The sequence below is a fragment of the Kogia breviceps genome, chromosome 9, assembly GCF_026419965.1.
Source record: "Kogia breviceps isolate mKogBre1 chromosome 9, mKogBre1 haplotype 1, whole genome shotgun sequence".
NCBI lineage: Eukaryota > Metazoa > Chordata > Mammalia > Artiodactyla > Physeteridae > Kogia > Kogia breviceps.
This window is the reverse complement of record NC_081318.1, coordinates 77,011,506-77,032,372: the sequence shown is the minus strand read 5'-3', so window position 1 is coordinate 77,032,372 and position 20,867 is coordinate 77,011,506. Positions and strand designations below refer to the sequence as shown.

At 40.2% G+C, this 20,867-nt stretch overlaps 1 protein-coding gene across 1 annotated transcript in view; it reads left to right on the top strand.

Annotated features, from left to right (window-relative positions):
- Window positions 1-20,867, top strand: part of GRM3 (glutamate metabotropic receptor 3) — a 243,861-nt gene that overhangs the window by 143,643 nt on the left and 79,351 nt on the right. Inside the window, exon 3 of the mRNA XM_059073561.2 lies at window positions 15,859-16,714. Coding sequence (XP_058929544.1) covers window positions 15,859-16,714 — 856 coding nt within the window. The remainder of the gene's footprint in view (window positions 1-15,858; window positions 16,715-20,867) is intronic.

Below are 20,867 nucleotides of genomic sequence, written 5' to 3'. Positions count from 1 at the left end.
AGAGCCTTGAAAGGACCTTACTACCTCTTTCCCAAGCTTGGGAAACAGACCCTTTTTCAGAATTTTTAGCCATAGCCACATCCCAGGAACTCCTGACCCTGGGAGGTAGCCATTATATCATTTATCATGACATGGATTTGGACATGCCACGCATTGCTCACATCATGTCTCTGAGAAGAATAATTCAAACTAAATCCCTTGCAGTAAGTTTCCCAGATTTTATCTACATGGGGTACGAAGAAAAGCCCCCAAAGACACTCACCACTCTATTATTCCTCCTCCACCTAATTCCACAGTGTGAAAGTGGACCTGTACTGGTCAGTTTGTATTAAACATCGCTCTCCCTCAATGATCCATTCCTCCTTTAAATGCAAAGGCTGTGGGGAAGAATCACACATGAATTGCTGTTCTTGTTATAGGAGCGTCAGAAAAATAGTTGAAGGACTTGGGGTTACAAAAGGCCTCATACGGTTAGCTGTGTCCGAGTATCAGATAGACTACAGAGGGCAAAATAATGCTTTTTCTGTGGATAAATAAATTTAACCTAGAGCAGAGTTTCTCAACGTCGTCACTCTTGGGCTGGATACTCCTGTTGCGTGGAGCTGCCCTGTGCATTGCAGGATGTTTAGCAGAATCACTGGTCCCTCCCCACTGGACTACATGCCAACAGCATCCTAAATAGTGACATCCCAAAATGTTCCTATACACTGCCAAATTACCAAGTTATCCCCCTTTCCCTCTGACAACCACTGATTTAGAGCAGGGCATATTTAGGGAAGAGTTATTAGAAATGATATGATAGTCCTGAAGGAGGAGGATGTAAGGAAATGAGTCCTCGGTCACTGGAGTTTATTCAAACAAAAGCTGGCCTGTAACTGAGGAGACCGAAGCAACATATTAGTATCTGAACTATGTTGCATTTAAGGGCATTTCTTAATTTTATAATCATACGTCGCTCAAGCAAAATACTCTATTAGGATGAGTGATTATAAAGGCAGTGTCTAAAACACGAAGCAAAATAAATTACAGACTCTCTTCCATCAGGATTAATTTGAAGAACTCCAATCAGTTGTTACTTCACTTGATTATGGTAGTATTTGTGTGAATTTGGTGAATCGAGCATCTCAACTGTGTACTAATTACCACTAGGGCACTCATAAAATTATTTTTCACCAGAAAATAAGCATTTATTAAGCTTATACATTTTAGGTTCAGCAAGAACACTATTATGTAGACTCTAGGTAATGTGAAGCAGAGAGCATGCAAAATAAAATTTATAAATATCATTACAAAACAGAAAACAAACTTAGGACTACCAAAGGGGAAAGGGGGGCAGGGATAAATTAGGAGTTTGGGATTAACGGAGACACACTACTATATATAAAATAGATAAACAACAAGGATCTACTGTATAGCACAGGGAACTATATTAATATCTTATAATAGGCTACAAGGGACAAGAATCTGAAAAAGAATATCACTTTGCTGTAACACCTAAAACACTGTAAATCAACTATACTTCAGTAAAAAAATTTATAAATAGTAGACATCTTATAAGCCCCTGAGGCATCTATAAGCAAATGAGGAAATATCAAATCCATACATAAAACAGGTACAAGTGTAAGACCAGAGGATCAGCTGACGACATAAGTACTAGGAGACCAGAGAGAATGATAGAATGAGCAGAAAGGAACAGAGGTGAAGAGGAAAAGGACTTTTAGATTCGTGCGAATAGAATGCCTGCCTTTGAAGTGTCCCTGGAAAGTTGCTTTCCCGTCTATAGATGTATACTACCTGCTCACTCTTTCCTAAAAAGGAGACCAGTGTTTCTTCCACATGGAATGCACTGTCCCTTAGCTGTCTGTAGGCCTTGCCAAATCCTTCTCTCCTTCAGTTCTCAGCTCAAACCCTATCCCTTTTGAGAAACGTTGCCCAAGCACCCACGACCTAAGCACACACTTCCATTACTAGCTTATTAACCATAATTATTCCTTTGTATATCTATTTTCCCACCTAACTATAAGCTACTTGATTTTGGAACCCACATCTTTTGTCTTTGTGTTGAGGGCACCGAAGACAATGCCTCTACCGGGTTGAGAGTAAATGCTTTTTGAATGAATTGAAAGAACTCACAGAATGATATCCTGCTGCATGTCCAGAAGGCATCCCTAAATGAATCTTGGGTTGCAGTTCACAACCACAACCTACCTATTCTAGATCAGTCTGGAAGACCGTAAATGAAAAATCAGCATTTTCCTACCACAGAAAACTGTGTTTGATATGAAAGACAGATGAAGTAGCAAAGTGAGCTCGTGGGACAGAAGTCCCCCCACCCTCCCACCTCCACTGCCTACACGTGTGCCACAAAAGGCGCTTTGATCTGAGAGTAGCAAGGGTTCCACTCCACTCGTCCTGAGACTGACTATTCCCAGAGACAACTACCCGAGACTCAGCATAACTGGGCACCCAGGGCCATTCCAGATTAGGTTAGAGCCCCATCCTTACTGTAATCAAGCTCTCTGCAGCCTCTGCACATAAAGAATATGCAGAGTGTCGACTAGGCCAGATACCACGCTTGGAGCTAACGCAAAAGAGAAGGAAACATCATCCTGTACTTAAGAAAAGCAGAGTGACAGCATTAGAAATCCGTTTACTAATCTATCTTTAGTGTCTCTATCACTAGAAAAGTAAAAATGATAGTTGCCTTTAATGAATTTAATATTTCAAATACAACAATCACAGCACGGATACAACTACACGTTTTTACTGTGCCTTCTTTAAAAAGTTCAGCTCAGTGATTACAACTCTGGATGCAGACTACCTCAGATTTATTTGATCCTTCATTACCTCTCTCCTCATGACTAAGACTGAGATATGAATAGTATCTGTTTCACTGGGCTACTGCATGAATTAAATGAGAAAATACATGAAAAACAGTTTAAAAAAATAGTGGTCCACACATAATGAGAATTAAACATTTTAGATTTTAGTAGATATTATCTGTTAGCTTTTTTAACTTTTAACATCTGCAGTGCAAGAGGAGTAGTTCCAAGAGGAATTGAGGTTCATGAAGGTCAAATACCAAGTTCAAGCTTCTGCCACTTTACAACATTAAAATCGGAGAGCTTGCCTCCGACACTGCCTCACCCCCTCACGTAGTCTAAGCTTCAGAAAAAAACGACTCAACAGTTATCTCTGATAGAATCTTTTATTTCCTTCCCAGACTTTTCACGCAAAAGCAATCTCACAAAGCTGATGTTCTGAAAACTCTTTCCATTGCTCCAGCTTCTCCTCCTCCAAAAAAGGGCAATGCTGCTCAAGGACTTTATCACAGAGAGAGAGGCAACAGCAAGAGCAATTCAAAAATGCTTTTGTTCAGCTGCATAGCACAGGGAGATCAGCTGGGTGCTTTGCAACCACCTACAGGGGTGGGATAGGGAGGATGGGAGGGAGATGCAAGAGGGAGTGGATAGGGGGATATATGTATACGTGTAGCTGATTCATTTTGTTATACAGCAGAAACTAACACAACACTGTAGAGCAATTATACTCCAATAAAGATGTTAAAAAAATAAAATTAAATTCAAAAATTAAAAATACAATAGCTAAGGGGGAAAAAATGTTTCTGTTAACACTGTTTCATTGTAGAAATTTCTCGCCAGATGTAATTATCTAAGATGCACTATTTCTTTTCCTTTGCTTTGGAGTTAATTTATTCCTTAATTATTTCTCCTTCTGTCATGTGTTTATTTGGAAACTACTCGTGAAAAACAAGAGGTTACTCTCAGGACTACTGTCCACAGGGCAATAGAATGGCCCATGGCTGAGAACCAGCTTTTGTGGTGGTCACACATCTGTGATGGAGGTCATGAAATGAAAATCAAGGGACACAGGCATTCCTGAAAGATCAGCCAGTGTTTTATAATATGATTACAGATGAATCAGTAAGCTCATCGACGTAGGACTGCTGATACGTTCAGTTAAAACAAAGTTGTGATTTTGCTTTAACAATACAAAGTTCTCTTTCCGAATCACCATTAAATATGTGTCTTTGTAATAGAGCAATATGTACAAGGCTCAGTATTTCGATATGCAGAGAGCCAACACTTAGCAGTTTATAATAATCAAAGTCCATTGATTTAATGTAATAGAAGTGCTTTTACTGGTCTGAGAAAAATGCAGTTGAAAACTTACAGAGTATTTTTCCAATTAGTGGCCTTGGAAAATCTAAGAATATGTTCCAAAAACACCTGCAGTTAAACTCTAAGTAAACGTTGCTACTATAGGCAGGATAGCGGTGGGACTTTGAACACTAAAATTGTGCTGTCGCTATTTTTGACTTCACCACCTGGTATACTATGGAAATCTCTCTGTTACGAGTGACAAAGTCTTGATTCATGCCAGCTCCTTGACTTTACATTCCCGCAGAGGGAACTGTAACACAGGGGAAAATACAATAGGAAGAAAACTTCAAAAATTACGTTCAAAACACAGATCAGGTTTCCTTGCCAAGTGGTCAGAATGGCAAAGCATCTTGAGACACTTGCCATCACTTAATAGGGTCGAATTTGCAGGGCACACATCCCAGGGGCTAGCCGGCCCCGCCCAAGCACTGGGCCTCCAATTTGGGTAGCTGCCATTAGGTTCACAATGAGGCCTCAGAGAATACAAACCATGCAGTTAAGCTCTCCCAGTGTGGAAAACAGATGTTATGGAACACATAATCTACAATTTGTTCAGAATTTTTCTACAAAAAAGTAACTTTCCATCGAAATAAAACCACCATGTGCGTTAAGTACACATTACCTATGTTGACACAGTAGTTTTAAGGAATATTGTTTATACGAGATTTAAAGAAATGCGACAATAAATACAGGTTGGTGCCATCCAGTGAATTTCAACTGTTATCAAAGTTTACTTACCTGACCCTCAGTTTTTGTTTCCACCTTGAAGAAAGTCTTCACGCTCTTTTTTCTGAGATGCTTCCAGGAATTTAAAAGTTCTTTAGCCGTTTTATAGTCTCCAACGATGAAAATTATTTATGACCTGCTTCTTTCCAAGAAGACTTCAGGGTGACCTGTAATGACACAAACAGGAGAACAAATTAAGACACGAGTACTTGAGTAATTACCACCAACCAAATAAATGGTTTTAAGTGGACTCAAATTTTATTTAAACCTCTGATCTTGTCCTTTCTATTATTAACTGCCTCACTGTTATTGGGATTACAAGGTCCCTGGCCTTCAAGAGCTCACAGCCTGAGTCAGAATGAGTATGTCGTCCACCCGATTACCCTTCCCTGACTCTTTTCAAGTTGGATGTCATCCACTGTGGCCTTTGTAGAACATAACTGTGGTCATGTCATTCTCTTAATTAAAATTTTTAATGTCTTCTTTATCTCTTAAAGAAGAAAAATTCAAACTCTTTAGCATAGCATATAAAAAACAGTCCTTCTATTTTTCCTCACCCTGCTAATCCCTACAGGGCACTGGGTACCCTGATAATATTGAACCATTTGCTGCTCTTAAAGCAAAAGTGCGTTTGCCCATCTCTGTCTTTGTGCTCTTCTTTCTGCCTGAAAACTTCCTCTCCCTTCCTCTGCCTGATAACTGTCCACTTTCTCTTCGAGATGAAGTCTAGGGGGCTTCCCTGGTGGCGCAGTGGTTGAGAGTCCGCCTGCCGATGCAGGGGACGCGGGTTCGTGCCCCGGTCCGGGAAGATCCCACATGCCGCGGAGCAACTAAGCCCGTGAGCCATGGCCGCTGAGCCTGCACGTCCGGAGCCTGTGCTCCGCAACGGGAGAGGCTGCAGCAGTGAGAGGCCCGCGTACCGCAAAAGAAAAAAAAAAAAGATCAAGTCTAAATGTTACTTCTACTTGGGAGCCTGCCATGACTCACCTGGACTTGCTCCTTCACCTGTGTTTTAGTATAAGTATGTGTACACTTATCTCAAAATTTTATCCTTGTTATGTTTCTTTGTCCCCAAGAGACTACAACTTCCTAGGAGATAGTGGGGATACATTACTCAGCTTAGGACAACCTAAATTTGAGAATAGCACCTTGTATAATGAGCACTGATTGAAGTTTGCTGAATGAATGACTGCTGGCTTAGCCATTCTCATGACCTCCAACACTTTTTGAACATTAACTATGTGCTAGTCAGTGAGTTAAGTGCTTCACATGTGTTATCACTTAATCCTTAAATAAATTCATAAACCACAGACTACTTAATCCCTTTTTACAGATGAGAAAACTGAAGCTTAAGGAATTAAAATAACTTGCCTAAATTCATGCAGCTAGTGAGAGAAGGGGCTGGTTTGATTCCAGTCCTATGCACCAAATGGTTATACTACTTGCTTTTGTACCTGCCAGTTCTGTTGAAGTAAGGAACAGTTAACAGGAAAACCATGAATAACATAGTTCTATTTGCTACAAATAATATGGTATATAGCCCTCTGCCCTAAATTATTGCACAGGACCTCAGAAATAAATACTAATCATTTTTTAAAAATTAAGCTACAGCCCTTAGCTCTTCCCACGCTTACCCAACAGCTTTTGGACCTTGGCTAGCAGTCAAAAAGGATAGGAGTGCCTTTTTATTGATAGGACTAAATTTATCATATTATGTTATACAAGTGACTTCAGGGGCCACAGAAAAATATTAGTTCAACTGTGGCTCTGTTAAATCCTCAAGAGGCATTGTCAAAAATCAATATCCAAGGCACTAAAGGATGTGTTTTTAACAGGTGTGTTGGTGTCAAGTTATCCTTGGAGTCATCATTTCTCAGGTGTCACTGCCAAACACTAATGCACGCTGGACCAAATATGCCACAGACCTTCTGATCTTACTGTTAGAGACTGCAATTCAAGCCAGTTCAGTTCTATGATTTCTCTTGAAAGTTAATTCACGGGGGGAAGAGGAGCAACGACCAGATACAGGCTGATTCAGTGGGCAAAATACCATCTTGTTCCTCTTCTAAGTACCTGCTAAGTCTAGTTGGAAGCAAAGTCATTCCTGAGATGGTTCCTTGTTAGTAAGGGAGAAAGACAGACCCTTGTCGAAGATGCGTTTCTTATGATGAGAAACCTGACATGTCTGATGATGCCAGTCTCCCGGAAAAATGTGATCCAAGGGATCCTATATGGTCTGCATAGCAGTTCGGCCTCAGTGATAAGCGATGAGAACACCCAAATGGCTAACCTTGCTCTTCATAAATTCCTTTGTCACAAAGGAAGAAAATGAAAGTGCCTGAGTTGCAAACCACAGGTGTTGAGTGCAAATATTTCAGGAAAGGGAGGGATAGAAGTCAGAGTTACTGAAAGCCATTTATGAAGGTTTCTGCCATGACTAAGGAGTCCTTTGTCTGGAACGTTCCTGCAAAATCATCAGGACTGAGTCATACCATTAATGGGAATGGCAGAGTAAATCTTTGACTAGGGCATTGTTCATGCTCATGGCATGTAAGAATCAGTGACTTTTGCAGATTAAACTGAGAAAACTGAGATTTGCTACCCTCCATTACATGATTTCCTAAATCCAGATTAATCTCTGACCTTCGAACATGGGCTCCAGTCAACTCTTTTCATGTAAAATATTCCCAGATGTGCTGTAGGCAGTGTGGTTAAAAAAAAAAAAAAAAAAAAAAAAAAAGTGACTAATCCTTTCTGCAATAACAATATGATTGGCATCCTTTATGGGCAGATAACTCATGTGATGTGAACAGCTTGAATTCCTCAGGCAGTTTCTCAACAACACATCACCTCCAGTTTCAGCTTAAAATCCAAGCCAATCTGGGATTTCGTACAGCTAATAGTGCCGCTTGATCAATCTGAACAGGAGGGTCACTGAGGTTTCTTCCCATCACAACTTTTAGAATTGGCTTTATGTAATAACATGGGTTATAAGGTAGCAGATGGTTTCAAGTACAGCACTCTTCCGGGCCTATATATAATCACTTCATTAAAAGAATGAAACAAAGCAATCAGCACTGCATGTGTGATAAAACAGTTAAAGGTATAAGCTTATTCTTAGAAAACAGCCCCAAAGCAATATGGGAATAGCATCGAATGCAAAGGCAAACCCATGGAGGTTATTATCAAGTCTCCTAATTCCCAGGACAGCAGCAACGGCTTATTTTTCAAATGTATACAGTTCATCTTTGCAGATAGCACGTTTCTTGGACAATTACTTTAGTGGGAAACTTATTTCTACTGGACACTAGATGTACATACGCCTTTTTGTCTTCTGTTGAAAAAAAATGTTTGGCACTGTGTCACCACAGAAGGCATGACGCTCACGTTTAAAATGGATACATCATGGATAACCTGATAGGAAGAGTGACCACAGGATGCGAGAGTTCACAGGTGACTCTGAAATTTCCAATTCATATTCCCTTTTTCCACAACCTCAAAGAATAGACTACCCGAGCTCTTTCTCACAGTTTACTTTCTTTTTTTCCCATGATCGAACATCACTGAAATGAAGCATGGCACCTGAAATTCTAAAGAGTCCCTGTGCCTTGCTAAAAAATGTCGGGAGAAGTAAAACTCCCAAATAAATTGTTCTTTAACTCAAAATTCCCAACAGTGAATAAGGATGGTTTGGATGCCTACAGTAGCATCGCTTCACAGCTGGCTATTGACTATGGGAAAGACACTCCCAAGAAAGAATAAGAACTGAGCAACTGATGTGAGCGCTGAGTGTTTGGCTGCTTACATATCTTGTACATAATGCATTTGTCTTCAGAAAAACCTTACCTTATCAGCAGACCTTAGTAAGCGTTCATTTGATGAAGTCTTCCCTTAGGTATATGTTTATATGATTCTTGCTTTCGGTTTATGTGGTTTGAGGACTAAGGCTCCATGGTAAGACCTTAGTTTGTTTTCCTTAAGACAAAAAGGCACTTGTAGCTCAAAGGAAATTGGTGCAAGGGCCAGATCCAGTTGGCATGATATTGACTTCCTTTTGTATATTCCTAGTTAGTTACACAGATAATTTGGAGAAATTGGTTTTAATGGTATGAAAACCTTTGCTTCAGCTACCTCAAGGTCTAAGCCAATTGTCTATGTGTCATCTCATTTTGGTGAAAACTTGACAAGGATTAGTGAAGGATCCACACTGCACAGAATATTGTTTATAGGTAGTGTTTGAGAGGAGCTTTACACTGCTTGCTGGTGGGTAGTTTGGGGGCGGGGGAGTTCCCTCAGAAACTATCCTTGCAATTAGAAGAGGTCACATGAAAGAGCAGCAAGCTATCAACTCATTTATCAACTCATTTATTTAACAAACAATATGGAGCATCTCTCTACTCTGCAAGGCATTGAGGAAACAGAGATTAACAATGTTCATTCCCTGTTCTTCAGAGTTTTTGCTCCAGTAGAGGAATTAGTGAATGATCTAGAAGTAACCATACACTTTGATTAGTGCCATGAGGGAAATACATAAAGGAGTGACAGAGTCTCAGAAGATGGGGACACAACTTGGCCTGAAGTGACAAATCAAGGAAGGTTTCTCAGAGAAGGGGTCCTTGAATGGATTCACTGAACAGACAAGTGGTAAAGGTCTTTCTAAGCACAAGGAACAACACATGCAAAGGCACATAGATTTGAGGAAATAACTATATAGAGTTGAGTTCATTTGGAGGGGAAAATAACGGGAAAATGGTAGCAGAAGTTCAACAGCATGTACCATTGGTGTGGTGGACAACTATTGCTGGTGAAAGCCATCCTAAATAACTCCAGCTTAAAACCGCAAAAATGGGACAAAGACAAAAATACTCATTTCAGACCACAGCAGCTACTGGAAAACATAATAGTAGCTGGCCAAGCCTAACACCTTAAGCATTTCTCCTCGACTCAAAAAAAAAAAAAGTCATACATTTGTGACTTGAGAGGTTACAGTGAAAACATTGCACAACATAGTCTGGAATAAATTCAAACCACCCAGAAAGTGGATACCCCAAGGTGTTTGAACATTGAACATAAAACTGTAGTACATGCTACATGCAGGAAGGGTTTCTGCCAAACTTGTATGTGGCCTCTCAGGCCGTAGGAAATGACAGGCTCTGCCACAAGGTCTTGGTGTTTCTCACATAAATCATAAAGCCAAACCTGATCATGATATTTATAGCTTGAAGCTTTCAAACTCCCAGCTGAAATGTCCCCTGGTTTCTTAGACAACCGTTCTTATTTCTCTAGATGGTCAGTCAGTAAACAAACGTCTACGGAACCATCTCAAAGTATAGACTGACAAATGAAAAAGTATACTTTTGATAACAAGGAATGATTGCTCATGGTCCTCCAATCAAGGAGTTAGTGCCTTGAGAAGTGAAAAAAGGCAGACATACTATAACTTGAAATATATCGTTGCTATATTGTAATGAGAGGAATCCCATACAGCAGAGGCTAAGAGCTTGAATTACGGAATGGATCGAATAAGTGTGGGAAGTTGAGCATAGTGTCAGATACTTGGGATCAGATCCTGTCTCTATCACCTAGGGGCTTTTCAGCAGGATCCCTAGGTGCTCTGTGCCTCAGTCCCTCAATCTGTAAAATGGGATAATAGTAGTATCAGCCTCGTAAGATTGTTATGAGGATTAAAGAAGATAATATATGTACAACAGTAGATCTAAATTCATATATAAAGAGAGCAAACAGCTTAATAATCCCTCTTTGACTTTAGCCCCCCTTGGATTTCTGGTGGACTTTTGCAACATTCAACTTTGCATGTGTATCCTCATTTTTTCCCCTAGTTTTCTTAGTCTTTCTCCACTTGTGTAATTTTAACTTAAATCCACAAACATACATCTCTCCCTAAGTAATACCACCTTATTGCCAGAGAAAGAGACTAGACCTTTGGAAAAACCAAGAGACTGGGCTCTCATCTTAATTTTTTGCTTATTGGTTGTGTAAATTTTGGAAATTCACTTCACTCTGTGAGCTTCAGTTTCCTCACCTATAAAGCAAAAGGCTTACGTTATCTTCATGGCTTCTTCTAGCTCTAAAATGTTATGATCTTATAGCTTATTTATATCTTTTTCCAAAGTCATTGATAAAAATTTAATCTCACTTGACCACCTCATACAGACTTTCTTCCAAGCTGTTCTCTTTTAGTATATTTAACTTTTTCATCCAATTCCTATCATTTCCCCTTTTTTACAGGAGTCCAAGTAATGTCACCAATACCTGTTGAAGTCACAGGCCATGGCTACAACTCCTCCCTAAATGGTTCAACTAATGTTGAAAAGACTCTAGTAAAACTCATTATTAGTGAATCCATGCTGATTCCTTGTAACTGTCTCGTTCATTTCTAAGTGCCTGCTTGCTCTCTGCTGGAAACTCTATTTTAGAAAATTACCAAACTGTATCATGGTTATTGATTTATATTTATTCCTGATTTATACTTGCTGAACTTTCTCTTACTCCTCCATTTTTACCCTCTGACAGTCCTCCCGTTATTGGTTTCTCAGAAATTATTAATAATGATTATCTAATTTAATCTGTGATTTCTTCCAGAACTCAGAACTGGAGACAAACTTAATTGATTATGGGCTTTTCTTTTGGTCTTCTCTCCTACTTGGGTGTGAGAGAACTTTTTCATATATTTGCTTCACCATTTCCAGATTAAGAAACATTCTCACTAAGGAGCAAGAAAGACACTGGGCAGTGTCTTTCTTTCACTCTTATGGAACCTGCTCTCCCATCCAGCGATTCTATCTCTTCTCACCACACCTTCTCCTAAAATGTAATTTTTAAAAAGTAACAACAAAAATCACTCCATTTTCACATTCCGTGCTTTAGTCTCCCTAATCCTCACAGGTTCCTGCCAATCTTTTACATTGTCCCCGGGGCTGCCCAAGGACCTAACACACCTACAGCTTTCATGCTCTCACTAGTCCTTTCAACACTCAAATGCCCCATTGGAGCCTAGCAACCCAGTGGCTTCTTTGGAGGTCTTGTCTTTTCTGTCTTACTGAGACTATTATGTGTTGTCTGAATTATTTTTTAAGTCTTCATATTGCTCTTAAGCTATATACCTTTTTATTAGAGTTTCTAACCATAAGAAGTATATCTCGACTTTTAAAGTGTTTTTTTCCTAAAGGATATAACTAGATCTTTTTTCTTCCTCCACTCCTACTAAAACTATAATTGGGTAACTTTCTTCCAAAAGTCCACATTATTTCCCCATCCTAAAATGATCTTTTATTTTTAAAATGATGTCCAATGTAGGAGTCCCCTTATTTCTTCATGGATTCACAAAAGAAACCATATGGCCAGTAAAGCAAGTCAGGAACACTTCAGATACCCAGTTTTTAGGCAAATGAGATAGGAAACACCCAGTGGACAATTATCTGGCTATCCCCCAACCCTAGTTTTAAGTTTTGTGTTAAAAAGGAAGCTCCTAGTAGCAATTAGGTGATCCATGGAGTAAACCACAACATTGCTTCAGTTTCTCCCTCCTATTCTTCCTACCTGGGTGACCTCAGATTCGAAGTCACACAGAAGACAGCAGACAGGAGGTTATGAGAGGACAGCCATGGTCCTTAAGGTCAAAAGACCTGCTTCTGAATCTTGATTTTGCCCTCACTTTCTAATCATATCATTATGAACAAGTTTCTTCAACTAGCAGAACTCAGTTTGTGCATCTCTAAAATGGAGAAAACAATATCCATCATAAAAGGCAGTTGTGAATATCAAAGGAGAAAATATACACATAAATACCCAGTACATTAGCAACTGGTTTTACAACAGTATAAATACATTTTGAAAATGCACAAACCAAACAAAGAACTTTATTCTTCTCTAGAAATCAGGTTGGGGTGGGTGAGGGAGGGAAAGGAAGGGAAATTTATAATCTGCTGATTTCTGTAGTATTTACTTTTTACATTAACCATTTTTACTCTTATAATCTAAGGAAATGAGTTTTAAAATGATCAGTTCACCATGACAAAAGGACGTCAACACTTTGTTCTATCATTCATGTACATCACATGTGTTTCTAATGTAACTCTGAATATCATAATTTTGACTATATGATGCTCCATGCTATTTAATATAGGTAATACAATTGAGGTTATACTTACTTCTTTATGAGTGTTCCATTCTCATGTTTAGCTCACTAAATATGCCTCCTTTTTCTAAAGTAGGTCGTAGTATCCTCATTAAACACACACACATAACTATTCTTTTTATTGTTGAAGTAGAGTTGATTTATAAAGTTGTGTTAGTTTCAGATGTGTAGCAAAGTGATTCAGATATATATGTGTATATCTTTTCTTCTTCAGATTCTTTCCCATGATAGGTTATTACAAGATACTGAATATAGTTCCCTGCGCTATACAGTAGGTCCTTGTTGTTTACCTATTTTATATACAGTAGTGTGTATATCAGATAACTACTCCTAAAATTATGGTAATGGCTGCAGTTTTATTCTAACCCACCATCTTCCCACCCATGCTACAGCTCACTGGGCTCCTTCCCAGCCCAGAGAATCTTCTCCATATTTCCATCATTCTATGGTTACTTCACTGTCTTGTACAGCCTGCCTTGTTTGTAAATTGTTCTCAGATATACTGGAGAGGTAGAATGAAGCCACAGGACCCTATCTGTCAAAAGACGAGAACTTTTTTCTTCAGCAGCTTTTCATTACTCGTATCCCTCTGGGAGAAAAAAGTTTCAGCAGTTGAGGACCCTTTCACTGTGGTTCCTAGATGCCAGAAAATGATGTCTCTGGGCATTTTTCAGGTGCTTTCATTCTCTGCCTCCCTGAGGGGTTCAGGTCCTGATGAATAGAACCTGAAGATTAGAAAACTGTAGCATACAGAAGAGATGGCCTCTCCCAGTGTCACCCAGAAACTCCAGAATCAAGCCAAGCCCATGCACAGACAGGGCTCTTATCACCAGTCTGCCACAGTGGTACTTGCATCCGAAAGAAGCCAGGTACTCAGTACAGAAGTGATGACAATACTGGCTCAGTGCCATCTCAATCAGGCTGAGTAAACAAGCAACACCCCCCTGTTCAAATGAACCAATAGAGGTCATTTTGTTCAGGGTGTCTAGGCGTGAGAAAAGAAAAAGTAAATGGCATACTAGCCTTCATCCATCCACTCACCTCCATTCCCCAAAATTCACTCACATCCTAGGATATATATTTAAAAAGAGTCTTTACCAAATGCAAAAAATACCTGGATCCTAAATTTGCATTATATTGTGTGCTAAGCGCCAGATTTTCTTGCTGTTCTCTTTGAAGTTACGTGAGAGGTACCAGTATTTGAAAAGATATGGAAAACATTTTTGATAGCTCTGGGCTACATTAAGGGTTGGTTTTAATAGCAGGCCCAATCTCTAAGAACATGCCACATGGCTGTTGGTTTCTGTTGCCAGATGAAATGATGATTAATCAGGACTCAGCTGTCAGTTGTTTGATAGCACTTGTGCTCTTTGCTAACAGCTGTCTATTTCAAGCTGTGCTTCCTACATGTCAAATATAAACCTGAAACCACAATTTCCAGAAGGGAAACTTCAAAGTACTCATAGAGTATATTGGAATATTCAATGTTGTTTCCAATTAAAGTCCACTTAGTATATTATGTAACTAAAGTCAGTGGAGAGATAGAAATGTTCAGAATACGTGAGGTAGGTAGCCAGGAAAAACAAAAACAAACTTGTTATTAGATTTACATATAATCTGTGTATCTATTTTAAAATGTATAAATTTCACAAATACTCTAAGCATAAAATGCTCCTTGATACTCTAGTGTCACTTCCTTTTTTTATTCTGTAATAAATAAAAACAGTGAAATATTATTGACAGGTAAATTATAACAATTTTACATTCTTTATTCGAAATAAGTAAACATTTTGAAGTAAATGGTTCTCTTTTTGACCAGGTCCTCGATACTTCCTTATTTGCTTTTTTTTTTTTCCGGTATGCGGGCCTCTCACTGTTGTGGCCTCTCCCTGTTGTGGCCTCTCCCGTTGCGGAGCACAGCCTCCGGACGCGCAGGCCCAGCGGCCATGGCTCACGGGCCCAGCCGCTCCGCAGCATGTGGGATCTTCCCGGACCGGGGCACGAACCCGTGTCCCCTGCATCGGCAGGCGGACTCTCAACCACTGTGCCACCAGGGAAGCCCCCTTATTTGCTTTTTAATCAAAAATATCATAAGAATAGCATTTGTATCCTTGGACTATATATAGTCCAAACAGAAACAAAATGTTGAGAAGGCAAAGTAAATGTTGGTCAAGCTCATCAGAAGTTTAGAAAGGCATATGCCTAAAATTTGGCATGGACCAAAAAAAATGGATTTTTTTTTTTGTTTTGGCTTAACCTAGATAATAAATGTCCAATGTGGACCGTCCATGTGGCATACAGTTCCCAAATTAAACTCTTTCAGAGACTGCTGTTTTTAGCAAAAGAGGGGGAAGTGAGAATTAGACAACACCCAGCCTCTTTCTATACAACCACAGCCAAGTTGTCTAAAAACCTAATTTGGCCAATTCAGTGTAGTTCATTGTTAGACTGAGTTATAAGAGCACCCCAGAAACTTAAAACAACCTCACTGGGACACCTGAACAGGATTGATCCAGGTCCAGCGTCTACGATAAAGTCTAGGAGAGAAAGAGAAGTGCCCTTCTCATTTCTATTTGTCTTTTCCCCACCCTTGAATTACCTGTTTGGAACCTACTCCCTAATACTCCAAATACAGTACCCGGGGAAGTATCTGGCAAAGCGTCCAGAAAAGCTTAGCGATCTAGAGGTGAAAAGGGAGCTGGGTAAAGGCCTGCTATCCTTCATCTTTCATGTGCAGTCAGTTACCTCCGGGTTTCTAAAAATGGTACCTCCCCTGTCTCCCTCCCCCAGGTGGCCAACCTGCTGAGGCTGTTCCAGATCCCGCAGATAAGCTACGCATCCACAAGTGCCAAGCTCAGCGACAAGTCACGCTATGATTATTTTGCCAGGACCGTGCCCCCCGACTTCTACCAGGCCAAAGCCATGGCCGAGATCTTGCGTTTCTTCAACTGGACCTACGTGTCCACTGTGGCCTCCGAGGGCGACTACGGGGAGACAGGGATCGAGGCCTTCGAGCAGGAAGCCCGGCTGCGCAACATCTGCATCGCCACGTCGGAGAAGGTGGGGCGCTCCAACATCCGCAAGTCCTACGACAGCGTGATCCGCGAGCTCCAGCAGAAGCCCAACGCACGCGTCGTGGTCCTCTTCATGCGCAGTGACGACTCGCGCGAGCTCATCGCCGCAGCCAGCCGCGCCAACGCCTCCTTCACCTGGGTGGCGAGCGACGGCTGGGGCGCGCAGGAGAGCATCGTCAAGGGAAGCGAGCACGTGGCCGACGGCGCCATCACCCTGGAGCTAGCCTCCCAGCGCATCCGCCAGTTCGACCGCTACTTCCAGAGCCTCAGCCCCTACAGCAACCACCGCAACCCCTGGTTCCGGGACTTCTGGGAGCAGAAGTTCCAGTGTAGCCTCCAGAACAAGCACAACCACCGGCGCCCTTGCGACAAGCACCTGGCCATCGACAGCAGCAACTACGAGCAAGAATCCAAGATCATGTTCGTGGTGAACGCGGTATACGCCATGGCCCACGCCCTGCACAAAATGCAGCGCACCCTCTGTCCCAACACTACCAAGCTCTGCGACGCCATGAGGATCCTGGACGGGAAGAAGTTGTACAAGGATTACTTGCTGAAAATCAACTTCACAGGTAAGCGAGGAGTCTTTAATCATCTTCTGTGGTGCGAACAGTGAATCAAAGAGGAATCAAATACCTCTGCCCCCAACTCAGAAATCTTTTTTTTCAGAGCTACACAAGGGGTTCAAACTGTGAAATATTCCAATATGCAATACAATGGCTTTTTGATGTTCTTACTTATTTTTGAGTGAATATCTTGGCTGGTACACCACATGAAATTGAAAGGCCCCCTAGGCTGAACTGATGTGTGGTAGCTGCCTAGACGCGGGCCATGCTACATTTATTCTCTCTCTTGTGATTAGCTGTAGGATATGACATGGGCATTTAGGATATGACATGGGCATTTAGGATACTTAGGGCATTTAGGATTAGCTGTAGGATATGATATGGGCATTTAATCTTCTTTAGCAGAACTGGCAACTCTCTAAGGAACATGAACTTCCAAGCTTTCCTTCTGGGTGATTGGACCAAAAGAGTCTCATAACTTTCTCAGTGGGGGAGGGAAAAAAGTCACTCTTTTCCCAGAGCCTAATTAGGGAGGGAGAGGGAAAGATACTCAGAGCATGGTGATTCCAGGCATTTTAGTTTATGTCTTCTGCAGTACAGCAACATTTCCGTGTCAGTATTAAGAGCTGTGGATTTTCTCAAATGATGTTATGAAATGAAACTCTTTTCCAGGGAGCTTGATTTTAATCAAACTAAAGACTGATGTGGAAGTCATTCTGATACAGACGTGAACATCCAAAGTGGCTGTTGTTGCTCCCTCACTTCTTTATAAATATGGTCTAAACATTTCTCAATATAGCACTGTGGGGTTTTTTTTTTTTTGATTTTTTTTTTTTTTTTTTTTTTTTTTTTTTTTTTGCGGTACGCGGGCCTCTCACCGCTGTGGCCTCTCCCGTTGCAGAGCACAGGCTCCGGACACGCAGGCTCGGCGGCCATGGCTCACGGGCCCAGCCGCGCCACGGCATGTGGGATCTTCCCGGACCGGGGCACGAACCTGTGTCCCCTGTATCGGCAGGTGGACTCTCAACCACTGTGCCACCAGGGAAGCCCTATAGCACTGTGTTTTAATGCACTACTAATATATAAAAAGCAAGAAATCTTTAGAACTGTATTCTCTTCTAAGGTGCATGTGATATCAGTGCATTAAGGTACTAGTTTTGGGGATTGTAGCTGGATCATAAATCCTAAAACGGTAAGTAATATTATTGGGCACAAAAGATTTTGATGCCAAAAGTATTACACTGATAAAATGCTTTCAGTGTCTAAATTGCTAATCATCTCCCATGCCACTAGGGCATCATTCTAGTCTGCAGTCTGTTTCAATTGATTTATCATCCAAGACATGAAAGTTTGTATGCTCAAATCATACTATCATTGGAGCAAGTGGCAGTTCTCACATCTCCCTTACAGATAATCACTCAGAAGTCAAATGGCCTGAAAAATCACTGGTAATACTGAGAAAAGACCTCATGACAATTGGCTCCTATTCTAGAACTCTAACCCCTAAACTAGCCTTGAAAATAAGCACAAAAATTACCAGACTGCATTTTTGCACGTCCTTTCTTCATTCCACCCAGAGGGAGCCAAAAGTAGCAGAGATCAATTATGTCATTACTCCCTCCTATTCATCTGATGGATACCATCTTTATCATTAGAATGACCACTGAAAATGGTAAAGATTACAACTTTCCTGTGCCCCGTACTCCCACAGGTATATTCCATATAGGAGTGTGTGTGTGTGTGTGTTCCATATATTTATTTATTTATTCAGGATTTATCTCGAAATCCCAGATCAGTTCACACCAACATCTCCAGAATATAAGATTGGACCATAGAGTCAGTAAAAAAGAATATCTTTACTCTAAATAGAAATGAACTCTCAGGTATCTATAAATAGCATCTACAATGCACTTAATTCTTAAAGATGAATAAGGTTAGCACCCTTCTCCCCTTTCAGACTACCCCTGGGGTAACCATGTATCTTTATGCACTGCAAATATTAATTAACTCTGTTATTCTAGTTCATTACTCCTTAGTATGCAAATATACAAATATATCCACTCATCAACAGCCAATAGAAAGAAACCTCTTGGATTTCAGAGAGCCTTTACAAGGTGTTTTCTGTAAGCAAAATATTTTCTTTCATTTCACTAACTGAGTCTTAAATGGCAAAGAAAAGTGAAAATATAAGGCCATTATTTGGATAAATAAAACAACAGGATCTTCTTTTTTCTTTTAATTTTTGAATTTTATTTAATTTATTTTTTTATACAGCAGGTCCTTATTAGTCATCAATTTTATACACATCAGTGTATACATGTCAATCCCAATCTCCCAATTCATCACACCACCACCACCGCGCAGGTTTCCCCGCTTGGTGTCCATACGTTTGTTCTCTACATCTGTGTCTCAACTTCTGCCCTGCAAACCAGTTCATCAGTACCATTTTTCTAGGTTCCACATACCTGCGTTAATATACGATATCTGTTTTTCCCTTTCTGACTTACTTCATAATGTATGACAGTCTCTAGATCCATCCACGCCTCTACAAAAGACCCAATTTCGTTCCTTTTTATGGCTGAGTAATATTCCATCATATATATGTACCACATCTTCTTTATCCATTTGTCTGTTGATGGGCATTTAGGTTGCTTCCATGACCTGACTATTGTAAATAGTGCTGCAATGAACATTGGGATGCACGTGTCTTTTTGAATTATGGTTTTCTCAGGGTATATGCCCAGTAGTGGGATTGCTGGATCTTACGGTAATTCTATTTTTAGTTTCTTAAGGAACCTCCATACTGCTCTTCATACTGGCTGTATCAATTTACATTCCCACCAACAGTGCAAGAGGGTTCCCTTTTCTCCACACCCTCTCCAGCATTTGTTGTTTGTAGATTTTCTGATGATGCCCATTCTAACTGGTGTGAGGTGATACCTCACTGTAGTTTGATTTGCATTTCTCTAATAATTAGTAATGTTGAGCAGCTCTTCATGTTCATCTTGGCTATCTATATGTCTTCTTTGGAGAAATGTCTATTTAGATCTTCTGCCATTTTTGGATTGGGGTGTTTGTTTTTTCAATTTTGTGCTGCATGAGCTGTTTATATGTTTTGGAGATTAATCCTTTGTCCGTTGATTCATTTGCAAATATTTTCTCCTATTCTGAGCGTTGTCTTTTCCTCTTCTTTATGGTTTCCTTTGCTGTGCAAAAGCTTTGAAGTTTCATTAGGTCCCATTTGTTTATTTTTATTTCCATTATTCTAGGAGGTGGATCAAAAAAGATCTTGTTGTGATTTATGTCAAAGAGTGTTCTTCCTATGTTTTCCTCTAAGCGTTTTATAGTGTTCCATCTTACACTGAGGTCTCTAATCCATTTTGAGTTTATTTTTGTGTATGGTGTTAGAGAGTGGCCTAATTTCATTCTTTTACATGTAGCTGTCTGGTTTTCCCAGCACCACTTATTGAAGAGACTGCCCTTTCTCCATTGTATATCCTTGCCTCCTCTGTCATAGATTAGTTGACCATAGGTGCATGGGTTTATCTCTGGGCTTTCTATCTTGTTCCACTGATCTATGTTACTGTTTTTGTGCCAGTACCATATTGTCTTGATTACTGTAGCTTTGTAGTATACTCTGAAGGCAGGGAGTCTGATTCCTCCAGGTCCATTTTTTTCCCTCAAGACTGCTTTGGCTATTTGGGGTCTTTTGTGTCTCCATACACATTTCAAGATTTTTTGTTTCAGTTCCGTAAAAAATGCCATTGGTAATTTGATAGGGATTGCATTGAATCTGTAGATTGCTTTGGGTAGTATAGTCATTTTCACAATATTGATTCTTCCAATCCAAGAACATGGTATATCTCTCCATCTGTTGGTATCACCTTTAATTACTTTCAGCAGTGTCTTATAGTTTTCTGCATACAGGTCTTTTGTCTCCTTCGGTAGGTTTATTCCTAGGTATTTTATTCTTTTTGTTGCAATGGTAAATGCGAGTGTTTCCTTAATTTCTCTTTCAGATTTTTCATCATTAGTGTATAGGAATGCAAGAGATTTCTGTGCATCAATTTTGTATCCTGCAACATTACCAAATTCATTAATTAGCTCTAGTAGTTTTATGGTGGTATTTTTAGGATTCTCTATGTGTAGTATCATGTCA